The 17412-nt window shown below is 34.8% G+C and overlaps 1 protein-coding gene across 2 annotated transcripts; it reads right to left on the minus strand.

Annotated features, from left to right (window-relative positions):
• Positions 1 to 3525: 3525 nt before the first annotated feature.
• Positions 3526 to 16995, minus strand: LOC107904875 (SCY1-like protein 2). Of its 2 annotated transcripts, XM_016831384.2 has the most exons (15): positions 16887 to 16995; positions 16224 to 16721; positions 14221 to 14325; positions 13719 to 13829; positions 12818 to 13000; positions 11202 to 11328; positions 10427 to 10488; positions 9723 to 9809; positions 9306 to 9392; positions 8723 to 8836; positions 7195 to 7323; positions 5595 to 5657; positions 5202 to 5363; positions 4977 to 5095; positions 3526 to 4855 (listed from the first exon to the last, which is right to left on the minus strand). In XM_016831384.2, exons 2-15 carry the CDS (start codon positions 16713 to 16715, stop codon positions 3898 to 3900), a joined length of 2799 nt encoding a protein of 932 aa, XP_016686873.2. In that variant the 5' UTR covers positions 16716 to 16721; positions 16887 to 16995; the 3' UTR covers positions 3526 to 3897. The 2 variants fall into 2 exon arrangements, with proteins under 2 accessions (XP_016686873.2, XP_016686872.2); XM_016831383.2 differs by having other exon boundaries at positions 16224 to 16990.
• Positions 16996 to 17412: the final 417 nt, after the last annotated feature.

Below are 17412 nucleotides of genomic sequence, written 5' to 3' on the forward strand. Positions count from 1 at the left end.
ACATTTATTTTTGTCCAGGCTCTATCAAAGCAGCAAATTATAAACTTCAATAATTCAAAAAGTCTACTAAATTTTATATTATTTTTCATGGTAAAACACGTTGCATTCTTAATAGAAGATGCATGTTCGAGCCCTGGAGACGACTTTATTTGAAAGGATAGCCACAAACTCCAGAAAATAAAATTAGAGAGCACAAAATTAATTCATTCTATTGCTGCATGTTGAGATCTTTCTGCTCATTTGAAAGAGATATTTCAACCTTAGTAGGAAGGTGTTTGTATGCAAGAGAACTTGCTAAAATCCACTTGGTATATAATGTCAAGACTGTAGTATTCTTAGGATTGGTTGGCTTGAAATTGTTTGTTCTAGTGTTGGCTTAGTAGTTAATTATATTCTTTAGGTGAGTTGCTGGAAACGTAGATCCGGTCCCTAACTACATAACCAATTCTTGTGTGTTTATGTTTCTCATATTTACATTTTTGTTTTGAAATGTCATTAATAGTATTACAACACTTCGAACAACATCTAAGATGTCAATGAATAAAAAACTTCGCCACTCCAATTGTGGTCATCGACTATGCATTATTTGTTGAGGCAAGATATGATGTTGAAGCTAAATGGCACGCAGCAGTGTCCACTGTAGACTGCCACTGAGGCAATTAAATTACTAGCCTTATTTGAGTTGAAAATTTAATGAAAGAAACACTTACTACAATATCTCAACTAATCGCAATAACTGAGTAGAAACACTTATAGGTTTGGCATCGAAGACTTGGTCTTTTATAAAATCAATTTTCAGGATTACTTAGATAGTTTATTTTCATTTAAATTTTTAACGCAACATAAGAGCCCAGAACACAGCCTGAGTGTTTCAACCTAGCTCTGATACCACTAAATGTAACACCCCATACCTGGCTTAGACGACAAGGCCAAATCTGGGAAATTAGCACGAGTTCTTCTCAATTCACAATATCCAAAATTTAGTTTTTAAGCAAAACCAACAGAGATTAACAACTATAGAACATAATACGTCACTTATAATCTTAAAACATTTCATGTCTCGAAATTACTGAAAATAAGCTAACGAGGCTAATAACAACAAAACAGGTAAGAAGAATGATTGAGCTCACGATCCGTCTAACCAGTCAAGCCTATGGTTTACCTGTAATTGAGTCGGCAAAAGAAATAAGTTAATGATTCCATTGGGAAATAACTATATATTCAGAAAATTTAGATTAGAACTGCTTAAGTCCTAATAACTGATTTCAGAATCAGTTCCAGAAGGCAAATCATTCAGTTTAACAGATCACAGCAGTTCAAACAGATAGTAAGTCAGGCTATTCTCAGAGACATAATACATCAGAATATATGCAGTTTTCCTATTTCCTACTCGCTACACACCATCTCCGACCAACCCAACACACCAATTAGGGTATTAAATACCCATCTAACCCTACACACCACACAGTGTCGGTATGACACATTTCGATAATTGCAGACTAGCTGCCATATCAGAATACAAATACCAGTGGTTTAACCACCGTCTCAGAACAAAATACTTCCTCATTTACTTGATCTCACCCGATGCAAATGCAGATTCAAATAACAGTTAATACAGAGTCGTACACAACTACTCAGATACAGTTAATGTCCATATTGAATAGTTCAATATCAGTAACAGTTGCCATATAATATACAATAGATCTCTCAGTATTCAGTCTCAGATCACAAAATCATAACTTATACAGTTTAATCTACAGAAGGTCTACATTCGTTTCAAAGGATGCATACTGTCCGAGGGAAAAATCCAATTTCTGATCCACACGTCCGTCTGATTTCACAGGGCCTGACACACGCCCGTGTCGTCCTAAATCGCAAACAGTAAGACACACGATCTGGACTCACGCCTGTGTAAACCCTATACTAAACATTTCCCACACATGGTCTGGACACACGCCCGTATGTCTCTAATTCGTGAACAATGAGTTACACGGCCTACCACACAGCCGTGTGGCGTCGACAGTCATGTTTTTCAGTGTCCAAAATTCACAGAATGTTGGGTTTTCATTACGTACCTGAAGTAGTTTTGAAGTAGATCAACGTAGAGGGCTTCTAAGACCTAAAACGAACATTCAATAACCAATTAAGCAATAATTCGTAACAAACACCAAGATTAAAGCGCAACCAAATTCATTGAAGTGTTTCGACACAAACCCAACTCAACACCACAATTACCTCTGTACAAATCCACAATTCACGAATCGAGAACGTTAGGGGAACCGTTATCCTCGAGACCTTCTCTAAAGACAATAATCAAACATATAAACAAAGGATTCAAATAGTTTAGGCAAGAAACCAACTTTGACAGAAGTGACAACACTAATGATTTTAGTTATGGAAAAACCAAAGTCACGAAATTAACTGAAACGAACTTACCCGACAATAAGAGCAGATACGAAGTACAGATCTAAGCGACAACCAAGCGGAAAAAGAAAAGAGAAGCAAAGGAAAAGAGCGAAAAAGAAGAAAAAGAAAACAAAAGTAAGAAATGAAAAAAAAAATGAGAACGAAGGAAAAGGATAACTAGAGGATATACAAAAGCTTAACCATTAAACCAACAGGCCCATTTTTTATATAAATTCGCACATAATTAAACTTAAATCAATGGCTCAAGATTAGAAGTTAATTTAAAATAAAAGAGCAAAACTTCCTAAAAGCACAACTCAAACCCTTTACCTCAAACACATACACAAAGCACATAGCCACATGTACAGAAATTTAATTACTATAAATTCAATAGTCAGACATTCAATTTTGGGGAGTTACAAGTGCCAAGCTGTAGTGACTACTAAAATCAAGCACTTCCATTACCTATTTTTAGTTTCAGCAAACAGCAACTGTATGTAGCAACATTATTGATGACTTTGATAGAAATCAAATTCTCTCTTCTCGTTTATTACCATGCCGAGCATCAATGTCTAAGTTCCAATCTGACATTGAGAGAGAGGAGTTTGACTGTGAACCAAGTTCAATTAAACCCAGCAAGGTTCGGCCAAAAACTAATCATATAATGCCATACCTCATTTTATCAGTCGACAAGGAAAAACAAAATGTCAAGTCAATCAATCATTAAACCGTCGTACTGTCATCAAAATTAACAAAAAAAAAATCCAAACAGGTAACAACTAGATTGAGATTTCCACACATGAAGTAGAAGGCCAAAATTACTCCAATGAAAGTAAAAGGATTGTTGGCCAAAAGAATTATTAGTTCAGCAGCTTACAGGAACAGTCCTAGCAGGAAACTAATAAAAGCTTAGGTTAATGATCATATAAGCTGACAAGTGTAGAATTTTTACAAAGAAATATTTACAATTGAAAATACACATTATGTTTGTAGACATCTAACTTACTCCGACTTCAAAAGCTTAACTTGAGCTCTCAAGCTCAGGTCCTGGTTTGTTCAAAGCGGACTCGATCAAAATAAAGCACAATAAGAAATTTCATTATTTATATATATATATTCTATCATCCAAAATAATTCTAGCTTCTTTTATTGGCTAATGCTACCAAATCAAATCACCGACAATTTTCAACAATTACACTATGCAGGTGCACGTATATGTCCAAAACCAGTAGAAATCGAAGAAAAACCATTTTTATCACATAAAAACACGCACCGTGTTACATGGATCTCAAGTGCAAAAAAAAGTTACAAACAAGCTCGTAACAAAGCTATGATAGATATAACAAATACCAACATGACGGCTCTCGTTCCGAGATGACTAATTTTTACTTTCAAACCAATAGCTTTTAGCAGAACCTGACAAAGCTTGGGATGGCAGCTGCTGTATCAAAAACACATTGATATATTCTCAATCTTTGTGTCGCTCACCTCTCAAAGTAAATCCAAAAGAGGTGGTTGTTCGGATGTTGGCTTGGCAAAAGTTGTCCTTGAAGCTGAACTTGCCCCCCTACCTCGGCCTCTTCCTCTACCCACAGCCGTTGACGGTGGCGGTGCGAGTTTTGGAGCAGTCTGCTCATTCTTGCTAGAACCAAATATAGAACCCAGATCTGCTGATTTCTGGTTGTTGTAAGAACTCATTGAAGCTGAAATACCACGGTTTTGTTTCAAGAATCCAATACTGCTCTGGGAACTTCCACCGTTCAAAATACCTGTGTTCGAGGTTGAACTCCCATGATTAGGTCTTAGTATCTCCCCAGAGTTCTGGTTGCTGAACCCCCAACTATTGCTGCTGCTCTCTGTTGGGTGATTCATGGTGCCTGGGGTGCTTGTAATAGAACTGAATCCATAATTGTTCATGCCTGGTCCTCCCATAATACCATTATTAAAGGTTCCAGAGTCATTTGAGGAGGCACTAGGCCGCGGAGGCCAGTTAGCAAAAGGATCTAAATCTTCAAAATTTGATGACAAAGATGTTCCAGCATTTAATTGCTTCTCGCCAATGCCTGACTCTACAGTAACACCTGAAGATGGACGAGGAGGCCACTCTATGTCAACTGCAGGACAAGAATTGGATGTTTGCTGGCTAGATACAGTGGATATTAAGGAAGATTGAGATTGTGTGGGTGCTGATTGAATTGACTGATCACCCAAAATAGAGTGAAAGGATAAATTGTCCTTGGGAGGCTGGTGGGCAGTGTGACTGGCATTGGCAGCTGCTCTGGTAGTAGGACCCCAGTCTTCATCCCATGCTGGGCTGCTTTTTGCAGAAGCCACAGTTCCATTTGCTTTGCTCAAGACTTGAGACTGAAGCCCGTTGGCAGTGGTAGCAGGTTTTACATCTGGGACTCCAGAATCAGTTACAGTAACCCCACGGTTTTCTTCTATCCTTCTGTGTTAAAACAGAATTAGGAATTGCATCATAAGAAAATGTTGGAAAAAAAAAGAGTTTGTTATTCAGAGAAGAAAAAAATTCATTTTTTATCATGAAAGCACAACAATAATAACTATACCTAAGAATATCCTTGACAAAGAGCATGTATTTGGCAAACTGCTGAACATTCAACTGTTGGGCCGTCAGAAGAGGTGTGAGTAGAGGAAGGATATGCTCCGCGGCGAATTCTACTCCATACTAACAAGATGAATGGGAAAGATAGATAATGAGCTGTATGCCCTCCAGAGGTCCCAATATACAATAGAAAACAACTTAAGCAACAGAAGGTAGAGTCTGTCATTACCTGCTTGAGAATTGAGTTTGAAACCCCTAGCGTACACATAAGTGTTGGAGCAGAATGATCAACGGCTGTGCAACGTTGAATGGTTTGCAAGACATCCAACACAGCCTGTCTATCAAGTGTGTTAACAAAATCTCCCAGGCAGAGCAAAGCACTGACTCTGACCTGCTCAAATAAACATAGAGGTTTAGAAGAAAGTAATCAAAATTAATAGAATACTGCAGCTATGTATTTTTTTTTAAAAGAAATGCTTTATAAGATTTTCAAAATTTAAAAATGGAAAAGGCCCCACAATCTAAACATAGGTTACATGACATAGCAGTCTTGGTCATGACATCTAAAATTCAAGACTAATAATTTTAATATTGGGTAATTGCCTAAAAAACTCATACATACCGCAGCAATAGTTGTTTTCAGAGCTAAGCCATGAACACGAGGCAGAATGACTTGTTTCACAAGCTGAAGAGCACAAAGAATGAAACATTAATTCAGTAAACATAAGGAATTCCAACAGAAAAGAAACACACAAGAATAAAGATGGACATACAATGTGTTTGATTTCATACCATCAAATCCATATTTCACCTTGTCCAAATTCCTACTTTAATATATTAAAATAAATAATAGAAAAAGTTGCAATGCATTAAAAATAGCTTAAAGATGCTTGAACAAATCCATAAGGCAGAACAGCTAGTTGAGAAGCATAAAAATTTTAATTTTAAATAACTTGTTAAATGTTAGTACCAGCATTATTACTAAGTATCAGAAGCTCTATAAAAGCTAAAAAGAACTCAATATTTTGACCAAGCTCGTCTTTTAGAATTCTTCAAGATGAAAAAAAGCTAAAAATCCACTATGAAGTTGTTTTAGGTATTGTATGTAACTTAGATAGGTTAAACACCCAATATGATGTTATAAAGGGAATGAAGCTCATGCCATGGAGGAGGAAATCTATTTGCCCATTTGATGTGAACCTCGTATACTTGCCGTGAAACTTAGCAACAATGAATGAAATCGAATGCCAATTCCAATAGTGGTTCTTGTGAATTTCCATACAATTGATAATATTGGTCCCTGATTCTACAAAGTTAGCGGGTCAATATTCTGTTTCAATTGATAATATTAGTCATCACTTCTTCATATGCAACAGGTTTGATAATTCGTGTCTTTGTAACCTATTGGATAATCCCAGGGTCCAATTTTAATCCTTGTTGCTGATTCAAGACACGTACGTGAAGTTCACATCAGCACTAGATAGGGGTCTTTGCTTTTGAAATAAGAGAAACATCAAAAGTAAATTAATGGAACGAGAAATTTTATGAGTTGATGAACAAAACTTAACCTAATAAAAAGTGTTGGATAAACTATGAACTGTTTTAATAAAAAACAACACTGTGAGGCAAACCACTATGTTTCTTTACAGTAAGATAAAGGAAAGATGGCTTCTAAGAAACACACAAGCACAGACAAGAATGAGATAGAGCATGTTGGTAAAACTCTGAGTAACTAATAGAAGCTTGGCAAATTATACAAGAAGAATGCCAAACAAGGCTCAAAATTGCATGCTGTGTTTACCCATTAATCCTCAGACAACTTTACATTTGTTTCATTTCAAATCCATACAAAATGCAGCTAAGAAAAAGAACAGTACAACTTTATTCTTTCCTTCTGCAGGCAGTGTAATTACCTTCTTTTAGCAACTAAAGAAAAGATTAAATCTAAGTCTGAAATTCGTACATTCGTCTCAGCACCTATAGTCTAGGGATGGTCTACATCATCCAACAATGAACAGGCACAAATGATCATTACGCTTTTCCCAGTACTTAATAATTGATAATAACAACCACAAATAGTATCCAAGTCAAAAGGAATCCAGAAAAATCTCTGATTCTCTTCTAACAGATCAGTATTATTGCATACAACAAAAAGGAAATGTAAACTTCTGACAATGGCAATCCATTTAAAAAAAAAAAGAAAAAAAAAAGATGACAATCACCTGTGTATCAAGTTGCCTGCCAAGGATTACAGATTTTCTCAAAACTTCCTCTTGTATGCGAGGATCATTATCATCATAAGCTCGAAGAAGCATGGGCAATACATGGGATACTAGGTGCTCCGAACTTGCCTACAGTAAATAGAATAACTATAATTAAATGATTGAGTGTGATTCAATAAAACAAGCCTTTTAAGAAAATGGGAAACATGATGCTGCAATTTCATAAAGGAGCATTTTCAGCAATTATTATTTAGTGGGATTGTAGCACAAAAGCTCAAAAAATTTGAATGGCACCACTGGAGGAAATTATATCAAGCTTATTCATTTACATGATTTTCTCTATGTTTCTGCAATTTTACGGACCCACTAATTAATAGCAGTATAAAGATGACTAACCATAGAAATCTAAGTACACATATTATATGTCCTTCAGCTAAATAGTTATGATAGATGCAAAATTGCATTATTTCGAAAAAGGTATCAGAAAATTTTGAGCAATGATGTTTCTCTGGAGAAACACCACATTACTTTTATGAAGTATTTCTTAGTACTTGAAACATTAGAGAGAACAATACCTTATAACCTAAATAAAGTTTAAATATAATATTTAAAAGAAGAAAAAAAGTACAAGAGAAGGGCAGGGCGAGTAAAGAAGGATGCAAAGATAATTGGCTTATTAAACCACTTCAGATTTTCTTTTGCTACTAAGAAGTTCTATGCGCTTACTGGTAAATCTGAAGTACTAAAGCTTTATGGTTATATTTGGTATTGGGCATATATATTATAGGATCCTAGTTTGGGTTTGTCTTATCCTATTATGTTTTTTGTTTTTAAGTTTGCTAGTTTTTTAGAGGCTCAGTAGTTATTGAAGTCAATTGAAGTGGAACTTCAATTTTCTTAGGATTAGGAAAGCTCCAGTCTATATAAATTAAAGGACTCTTTCACTTGGCAGTATTCTATCATTCTCTGATGCAATACACCTTAGATCTGACTCCTAAGGAACCACATCTGTGAAGCTTAGGATCTTTCTTTTCTTCTTGATCATCTGCTGCAGGCAACCTTATGTTTGACTACCGTTACCAATCTCTTCTTTTCCTCTTTTTCCTTTCTTCTATTTTGTTTGTTTCTTAAGAATCTCATAGTGAAATTAAAGCCTCACCGCCTAGCTGTCATACATCACTGAGTGTGGAGGAACTGCAGGGTCGGGGAGGGGATATCCAAAGACTAATCAACAAGGACAATATGAAAGGCAGCAACCAGTATCATCAACTGAAAATGGCTTTCTTGAAAATCAATTGAGCACCCAAAATAATCAGAAAAGTAGGTTACAAAATACCGTTCCAAACCACAGAGCTCTAATTCGTCATCTTTAGCCATATCATGTAATATGCTACAAATTAGCAACTTGTTCATACTCACAAAGAAAACCAGACCACTCTATGCTCTGATTCTATTGAATGAATAAAAAAGAAAAGGAAATTTTGTCACTTGAGAGCATTCTTTAGAGAGCATACTACTTAAGTTATACCTTGTCGATAATAAGCTCCGCACGCTTCACCAGCAACAACAAGGTCTCTCCTGCAGCACTGCTCAGGACAGGCAAAAGAGCTGGCAATGTAACTAGCTCGAAGTCATTTTTATCCTACAAATCATTAGAAGTAACCAGTTCATTACTCAAAACAAGATAGAAACCTATGATTATACTAGATATAACTAAAAAGAGTATTAAGGATTACAACCAGATACATCACTTCATTCACATTTTGTTAACAGAGAACAGAAGCTGAACTAAGAGACAATAACTCGCACTACATTACCTAATGATAAAACATAAAGCTAATTGTGGTCAGGTTATAGGTAACATCATGGAAACAGAGCTCAATTAAGAAAGATAAAGTTAATCTGCCATTTAATCAGAAAATATCTAGCATGCAGAAGATATCAAAAGGAATCCATAGTTTCACAACTATCAAGAGAGATTAGCATGAAGATACTTCAAAGACCAACACAATCTCCAAGCAATTCTTTTTGGATTCCAATTGCAAATAATAATAATAATAATTAAACATTCCATTGATATGCCAAAACCTGATTAAGAGAAAAACAAGCACCTGTGACTCGGCAATCGTGAGAACCATTGGCAGAATAATTGGCTGCATAACCAAATTCCTTAGTTCTGCACAAAGCGGTGGAAGTACCTGCATTTAGAAAATATTATGAATTGACTTGTTTTTGTCAGGAAAATGCATTAGATAATATAACTGAATCACTAGTATCAACTCCTCTAGCTCGCTGAACTAAAAATACCAACAAAATAAAAAGGGTGACAGATGACACTTGAAAATCTTGAAGAATATCAAATGCCTCACCCATGAGAGAGAAAGAAGCTGGGAGAAAGGAAGGAGAATGCACATGAAAATCACATTATGTTGCTCACTTAATTTCCAAATATTTTTAGAAGAAGACTCATTTTTAACAACTAAAATTTACTTAAGAAAGCAACAGTTAGGAAAAATGAAATCTCAAACCTTATATCGCAACACACGGGAGTCAAAATCTTTCCACATGTCAGATAAAGCTTTTAAAAACTCAGACTTCTGCATGTTATCTCTTTCCTGCAATAAAAAAAAAAATCATCACCCAAGAATTTAGCATTTTATAGCACTTAGTGGTGTTTGATACTTTGACATGTTAAGATTCGAATGTGATTCCCAGGAATGTGATTGGCAAGAACATAACATTACAACATTTGGTATACATGAGAAAGTGCCAAGTAAAATCCTAACAAAGTTACATTGATTAAATAATTATTATGATGGACTTAAAATAAATTTAAAATTAAATAATTGTTATGATTTTACAGTTAGAAAAAGTACTCTGCAAATACAATGAAAATAAACAAATAAGAAAAAATTAAAAAAAAAAAAGGCAATTTAGTCTCAGAGATAAAATTTTTAACTTTCCAACTACATGGGAAAGTTAATTATCCATTATTATTCAAAGGAATCACATTATCAAGTTTGAGTGAAAGTAATTCCCAAAGGAAAGTTACAGTCCTAGGAAAGTCAATATTTTTTAACATACCAAAAGCAGGAATCACTCTCCCACCTTAAATTCCTAGAAAAGTGATCACTTTCCATTGTACCAAACCCCCTCTTATTTCAAGCAAATTACTCCTACATGATTGCATTTGATGGGCATATGTTAGACAAGCAAAAATTAAAATGCATACAAGCATGTGGTCGAGGAAACGAAGAGCGCGCAACCTAGTATCATCCCGGAAAAATGGAGAACCTGCAAATACATTACATCAAATTCAAAACCATTAAACTAATCCAAATAGTAGAGTTTCAACACCAATTCAATAATAATTATGTGGAACTGACAGAACACTTCAAGCCATTTGCTTTAATTTAACTACATATCAAACTTATACATCATGCAGCAGTTTAAAAGCTTGATAATAAGGGCCCAAGCCTTTCATTAATAGCAGAAACATAATGCATCAAACTCAAACAAAGCAAATGCCATTTTTTTATTTTTATAATTAATTTTAATTGTTTATGATGTAAAATTAAAGATTTTATATTTAAAATAGAAAAAATAACTTAAAAGTTCTATATAATTTTTTTAAAAATATCATATAAAAGTTATTGATTATTTGTTATTTACTTGAAAAAAAATTAGAAATATTAATAATAATAATAATAATTGAAACTTTACCAAATAATATCTAAAAGGCATAAAACAAAGCTCATTTTGTCAAAATAAATCAAAAATAAAAAATTAATATGGAAAAACCAAAAACTGAAATGAATTATGATGGACGGTTCAAAAAATCCAAAAAACCTGATCGAACCAATCTCACCATCTTAAAATGTTTAACTCTAAACAAACTTGCATGAGGAGAACAAGCTCTGCCATTCGAAAATAGTTTTTTTTTTCCTTTTGTTGTTTGACATATAAAAGAATACAAGGTCTAGAGACTGAAATTATCCAAGTATTACCAGTAAAATCCAATGCTGATGGCCTGATAGATTCATTTGCAGAGAGCATCCTCTGTAAATCATGGATTAGTTCTGGTGGAACAGAGGAGAAAGCTTCATTGGACAAGTATGTCAATGTATTCATATACTGCAGGAAAGAAACACTACAATCAACCACTAGTACTATAAAACCAATCTAGAAAGAGCATAAAGCAGAGAAGCTCAAGTATGTTAATATGCTAACTACAGTATTATTATACATAAATTTAAAAAAACAAATAGGGAAGGGGGGGGGAATGAATGATATAGAGCTAGTAGCCACAAAGTGCAAAGGGATATACTTTTTGATATGTTTATTTGCACTTGTTGATTTACAATGTCTTTAAAACACTCTTTGACGCATACTTCTCTAATTTGCATAAGGGAACAAATGGACAGCATGCTGGATGCATTGCAACATCTGAAAGCGGGGAGCACATATATATCCCATGTGAGTGACTAGAGATAAAAATTGAAATTCTATTTAATTTCTTTTACTTTTTTTTTCATTAATTATTACCTTTAGTAGTAATAAAGTGCATAATATCAAACTCTCTATTCTTAATGTTCGATTGTTGATGTCGTGATTACTTGGTTTTCTTTTATTTCTAATACTTTTAGCAATGTTTTAAATAACGGGATTAGTGTACAGTGGGGTGCCATCAATAAAAGGCATACACAAATACTTGATTCAGCAGATCTACCGCTTATTATGGATTATTGTGTTAGCTCAAATAATCGGAAGATCACAAGAGGGGGTGAATTGGTGTCTGAAATCTTTGCAAAGATAAATGGATTGAGAAAAATCAACACCAAAATGCATAGAACTCAGGCCCCACTTGCCTATGTCCTCTTTCTTAGCCTTACTTGCCAAAGAGTTCCCAATTCTCTAACTTAAATTGATATATTTCAAGGACAATGTATAACCTTAACAATCTTTATTTTTGTGTATGCTAAGACAGAAACCTCTCCCCTTATCTTTACAATGGCTAAAGATAGAAATCACTCCAGATTTCAAGGCTCAACTAGCAACCTTCCCAATTACAAGTGGAAGTATTGTAAGTTGGAGGGTGAAGCTAATATTTAGAGATTCATGTTCCAAGGAAGATGGTCTAGTTCTTTTTATTACCAAGGAAGACAGTATATTAATTGACACACTAATATCTCCCTATCACATGTGTGAGTGGTTTGACACCAATGGAACCTTCAAAAAACTAGTATACTTAGGTGCTGCTTCACCTCCAAAATTGTTGGTATGGCTATTGCTGGTTTTGAGCTATGTGGTGGTAAAGCTTATAGAATTTGCGGTTCATCATATTCATTGCAAAATTTTGACATCGACCAAAGGACTAGAACATTCAAAAACCAAATATTGCAGCTTAGACTATCATAATATTAATTCCTGTTTCCTGATGCAAGATTTGTGGAGGTAAAAGAAGATAACCTAATACTTGAATTGTCATAATCATGTATGGTAAAAGGTAAAAAGCAACATGTTATGTCTAGATGGAGAATGGTGCAGCTAACACATGTAATACTTGTTTATCAAGCAAATTTTGGATCAATTCAAAAGGATAAAATTATAAATTAGTAAATACCATCTTGACATTGTTGTGACAGTCGAACAAAGGCTTTCGAGCAATTAAATGGTAGGCGAGGCATCCAAAGCTGAAAATGTCAGAAGAACATCCAGCTGAAGATGCTTTAGTACGAACCAATTCAGGTGCAGTGTAATTCAAAGATGGCTGAAGAGGAATGACAGAATCTTCAGTATCATATTCCTGTACAGACCACATGAAATCAGAATACAATAGCTAAATACAGATCATTACCGCAACATGGTAACTCCATCCATCATGACAAATGACTTGATAAATTAACATAAGTATACTATATTTATGAAGATAAAGCACCACATAGCCTACAAGTCAAAATAAAAAACATGAGAAAGCAAAGCCTAAAAAGTAGAAAGAAAATTTACTTGAAAATAGAAACATTGACAGCAAAGCAAACAAGATGGTAAAGAAAGGAGTTAAAATGGCATTCCTAAGATGCACAAACAGTAATAAATATGATAAATATGAATGGCCATATGTGACTTCTATGAAATCATATTAAGATATAGAAACGCACTACATTCATATTCATCGTGCTAAGGCCACCTAACAAAGAAAGCACCACATTAAGCAAATTATCAATAGTGTATCAGACTACATAACTAATTCATGAGAGTGAGTTAGATTAGAAACGGAGATGTGCTTGACATGGGTAAATTCCAAGTTTTTCCTCACATATACATGGTCAAACCTCCATGCCCGCATCCATTGGAATAGCTAACTTGTTCCATATTTTGATGTCAGTGGTCAAGTATAAATATTTGAATTAATATGAAAAACATTCTTGAATTTTCTTTGAGTGCAAGAAAGAGTAGCATTCTTCCCAACTCCACCCACCCTTACAACTGGAGCTAAACCCATAAAATATCAAAGTCTTACTTACAGAATAATGGAAGGCCTGTACATTAGTCAAATCACTAGAGGCCTGGTCTTTTAAGATAGCAAAACCAAACCCACCCAGCTTCCAAGCTCCATGCGATGTAATCAGGACATTCTGCAAAGTACAAAGTATTTAGACAAACCTATACAGCAGTTATCCGCAGCAATCTATCCAGCAGTCAAAAACTGCACACTAAAATAAGCTCTTTTATACAATGGAAATTTCATTAAAAGAGGCAATAAAAAGTGAAACAAGCAGCTAAGAGCTGAAGGCCTAAACAAGCTAAGTATGAAAAAGACAAAAGTTTTGGAAAAAAAAAAAACTAAGAACAAGAGGATGAATCCATGAGGACAGCCATAAACCACCAGTAGTTCTTTATAACAGCAAATCAAAATAATTTTGTAAAAAGGGAACAAAGATCTTGAAGCATTATCAATAGCCATATTAGTAGAAATCAGGAAAATACTTTTACAAAATAAAACATTAAAAAAGGTAAAGAAGTAACCTCGGGTGATATAGCGCAATGAATAAGACGTGCATTGTTATGAAGAAAATCCAAGGTTTCTGCAATCTGAAGCAAACCATGCTTCACCTCCAACAAACCCATTTCCTGTGAAGCAAAGACACATTAAGTTTGCTATAATTATAAAGGACATGATGGTTAAGACATAACACGATAGCAGATCATTCAAGCACTCAGCATTCCCAGTGAAATTTCAAGAACAAGTTTTACACTTATACAAAGACAATTCTAAGACAAACATATTCAACGTTCAACAGCAAGAGGAGAGTCAACTTTCTTCCAACCTATAACTCGATAGCATTCCAATGTGTTCCAATAGAGCAAAACTAAAGAAGATTATAGTAAAAGGGACTAAAATTTTATCATTATCCTAATTGGGAACCTGTTCTTAAAAGGGTAAGTATATCATTTGACACTGAAACTACATTCAAAACGTCACTTAAATTCCAAATAATCAAACGGATTCTAATGTATTCCACTTCAATGACTTTTACTTTTGATTCCTATAAATCATTAAAAATGTAAGCTGATAATAATTTCAAAATATGTTATAGCAGTAATAGCACCTAAACTTACAACTTTAACCTTCTACTTGGTCCATTCTGAGAAAATAAGAATATTGTTTTACTACTTAACACTCCAGTAATCTGTCTATTTCTATACTTTCCAACATACCATTGGATGGGTTAAGGTTGAGACCTCTGGACCAAAAATAAAAGTGAAGACCAAGTGTAAGTCACATATTTGGGCACACCAAATACATGTCAAACTCCAGCCAAGCATGGTGAAAACCCAAGCTATAATACTTCAAAATCATAATTAAAAATATTGTGCGTCAATAAATTGTCTAAACAAAAGATTTCATCTTTTTGAAGCCAGGGTCTATAATTAGGTTTTACTTTTTTAACAAACAAGGGGCCCCACTTTTGGGGGCTTATAACAACAAAGAATTCATTGTCCAAGGAAAAAGTTACATCAGTAATTGCTTAGATCATTGATCCAATACTCTAAATGGTTTATAGTGATCACAGGTATGGGAAATTTCTGTGTGGCTAAATGAGACCAGATTATACCTCAATACTATGATTAACCATTTTCTTAAAAGTGAGTTATGATTTCTAAAACTTAAAGATTTCTCTAATCCGGTCTATATTAGTAAGTCTTCCCCTATCTTTATTCTCTATCATCAATTTGCAGATTTGATAACATAGAATACTGACAAGTTGTTAAACTTAAATACATGCTTTTTGAAATTTTCTCAGTAAGTTCAGCAAACACATCACTCAACATAGCTTCCTTTTACCTAACCGATTCCTGCAATTGTCTGATTAAACCCTACTATTTTACAGGGCAGACAATTTCACCAACCAGTTTCCTTGCTGTCTGACACCTTTTGCCTCTAAATAGTAAATACAACAACAGTGTTTGATCACCAAGCAACCACAATTTCAACACTTGCAACTGACTTATTTGTAACTTGTAGTCTACAATGCCCATTCCTCAATTTTAGCAACTGTTCTTCTTAAAAGGTCGGATACTCCCAAAGCTCCGTTGATATAGAACAAAAGCAAGCACATTGCTAAGATTATCTAGTAGAAACTATAATTCACCATTTATAGTAATTCCACTAAATTGGGTAAAGCTACTCCAATTCCACAATCAAGCACAAAATTGATCCTAAAGAGCTAAGACCAAAATTAGAAGCCTTAGTACTAGATAACCCCGTCTGCGCTTGGCAGCCAGAGAAAAACCTCATCGCGTCGTTCGTTATGGATCAAGATCCTAGAGAAGTACATTACTGAATATGAACATTTACAGTATTACCTAGTAGTACACAAATTGGTCTGCTGAGATCAATTCACAGATTTGGATCAACTATAACTATTTAACATCCAATAATTGATACCAAGCAATGGAGTAATAAAAAAAAATTGAAACTGAACCAAATGCAAATTCAATCAGGAGAAAGAAAGTAGAGCACGTACCATCCCTTTAAGGTCCTTAGGAACCTGGGCAACATTCTCGACGTTCCCAAGTGTATTAGCCACCGACGCAAACAAAGGCTCCGTAACCATGGCCATCGCATTCTTATTCTCATCCAAAGCCTGCACCACGTGGACCACTCCAGGATGCCTGAGCCTCACCAGCTTCGCAGCATCGGCCCGTATCAGATCCAAGAAAGAATCTTCGGCCACCTTGGAAAGCCCCGCACGCGCACGTGCCTCCGATAGAACCTTCTTGTCCAACAGCCAAACACATACCGTGGGGTACTGGTGGGGGCGCGTTCCGTCACGCGCCTTGGCGGAGTACAACTTCCAGGCAAGACCTGGGCCTGCAGAGCCGATCTGGTCAAGGAGCTGATAGTCCTGGAGAGCTTTGGGACCGGTTACCTCCTGTACAGTTGTTTGTACGGTTTTCTCGATAACCGCAGCTGTTTTGGCCAGGGCTTGCGTAAGGGTTTTCATGTTGATCGACATTTTTTTCTGTCGGGCATAAAAATGAATGAAATAAAAAAATTTATTTATATATCCAAGAAATAATTGAAGGAATTATGGAAGAGGAAGGAAGGACGTAATCAAGCAACAAAGAAAGAAAGAAAGAAAGAAAGAAAGAAGAAGGAAAATTCAATTGTGGTCTCTGAATCAGACTTTGGTTCCCAGTTTCTTCCCTCTCTCTATCGGCTTTCTCTCCTTTTGTTGATACACATATTATGCGCTGTTTCTCCTTAGTTTTATTTAGTCCAAGCCATATCAATTTGACTACATGACTTGGTAGTTGCCTGTATATAAAGGTACATATTTTCACCCGAATTTATTAAAATTTTGATTATTTAGTATAGTAGCAAATTTATGCATCAAATTCATAAAAAAAGATTATAAATGTAGCCAAGTGAAATTTTAAATTTGAAATTAGGTTAAAATTTTATAATCTCCCTTGTATATCTAGATTTGTCAAACATTAAAAACATATAAATATATTCAAAATAATACTTGTTATTTTATAAACTGAATGGACTTTCGGTAATTTTATAATTGAGTTAGGGCTCAATTGACAAGTAACACCAACTCAATTGATGGCTAAAATTTATATTAAGAACAAATGAGTTTTTGGTTAAAATGATTAAATTAAATATTTAAAATTCATGTGTCTCAAGTTCAAAGACAAAAAACACAC

Source organism: Gossypium hirsutum, chromosome D05 (genome assembly GCF_007990345.1).
Source record: "Gossypium hirsutum isolate 1008001.06 chromosome D05, Gossypium_hirsutum_v2.1, whole genome shotgun sequence".
In the NCBI taxonomy this organism is placed as follows: Eukaryota; Viridiplantae; Streptophyta; class Magnoliopsida; order Malvales; family Malvaceae; genus Gossypium; species Gossypium hirsutum.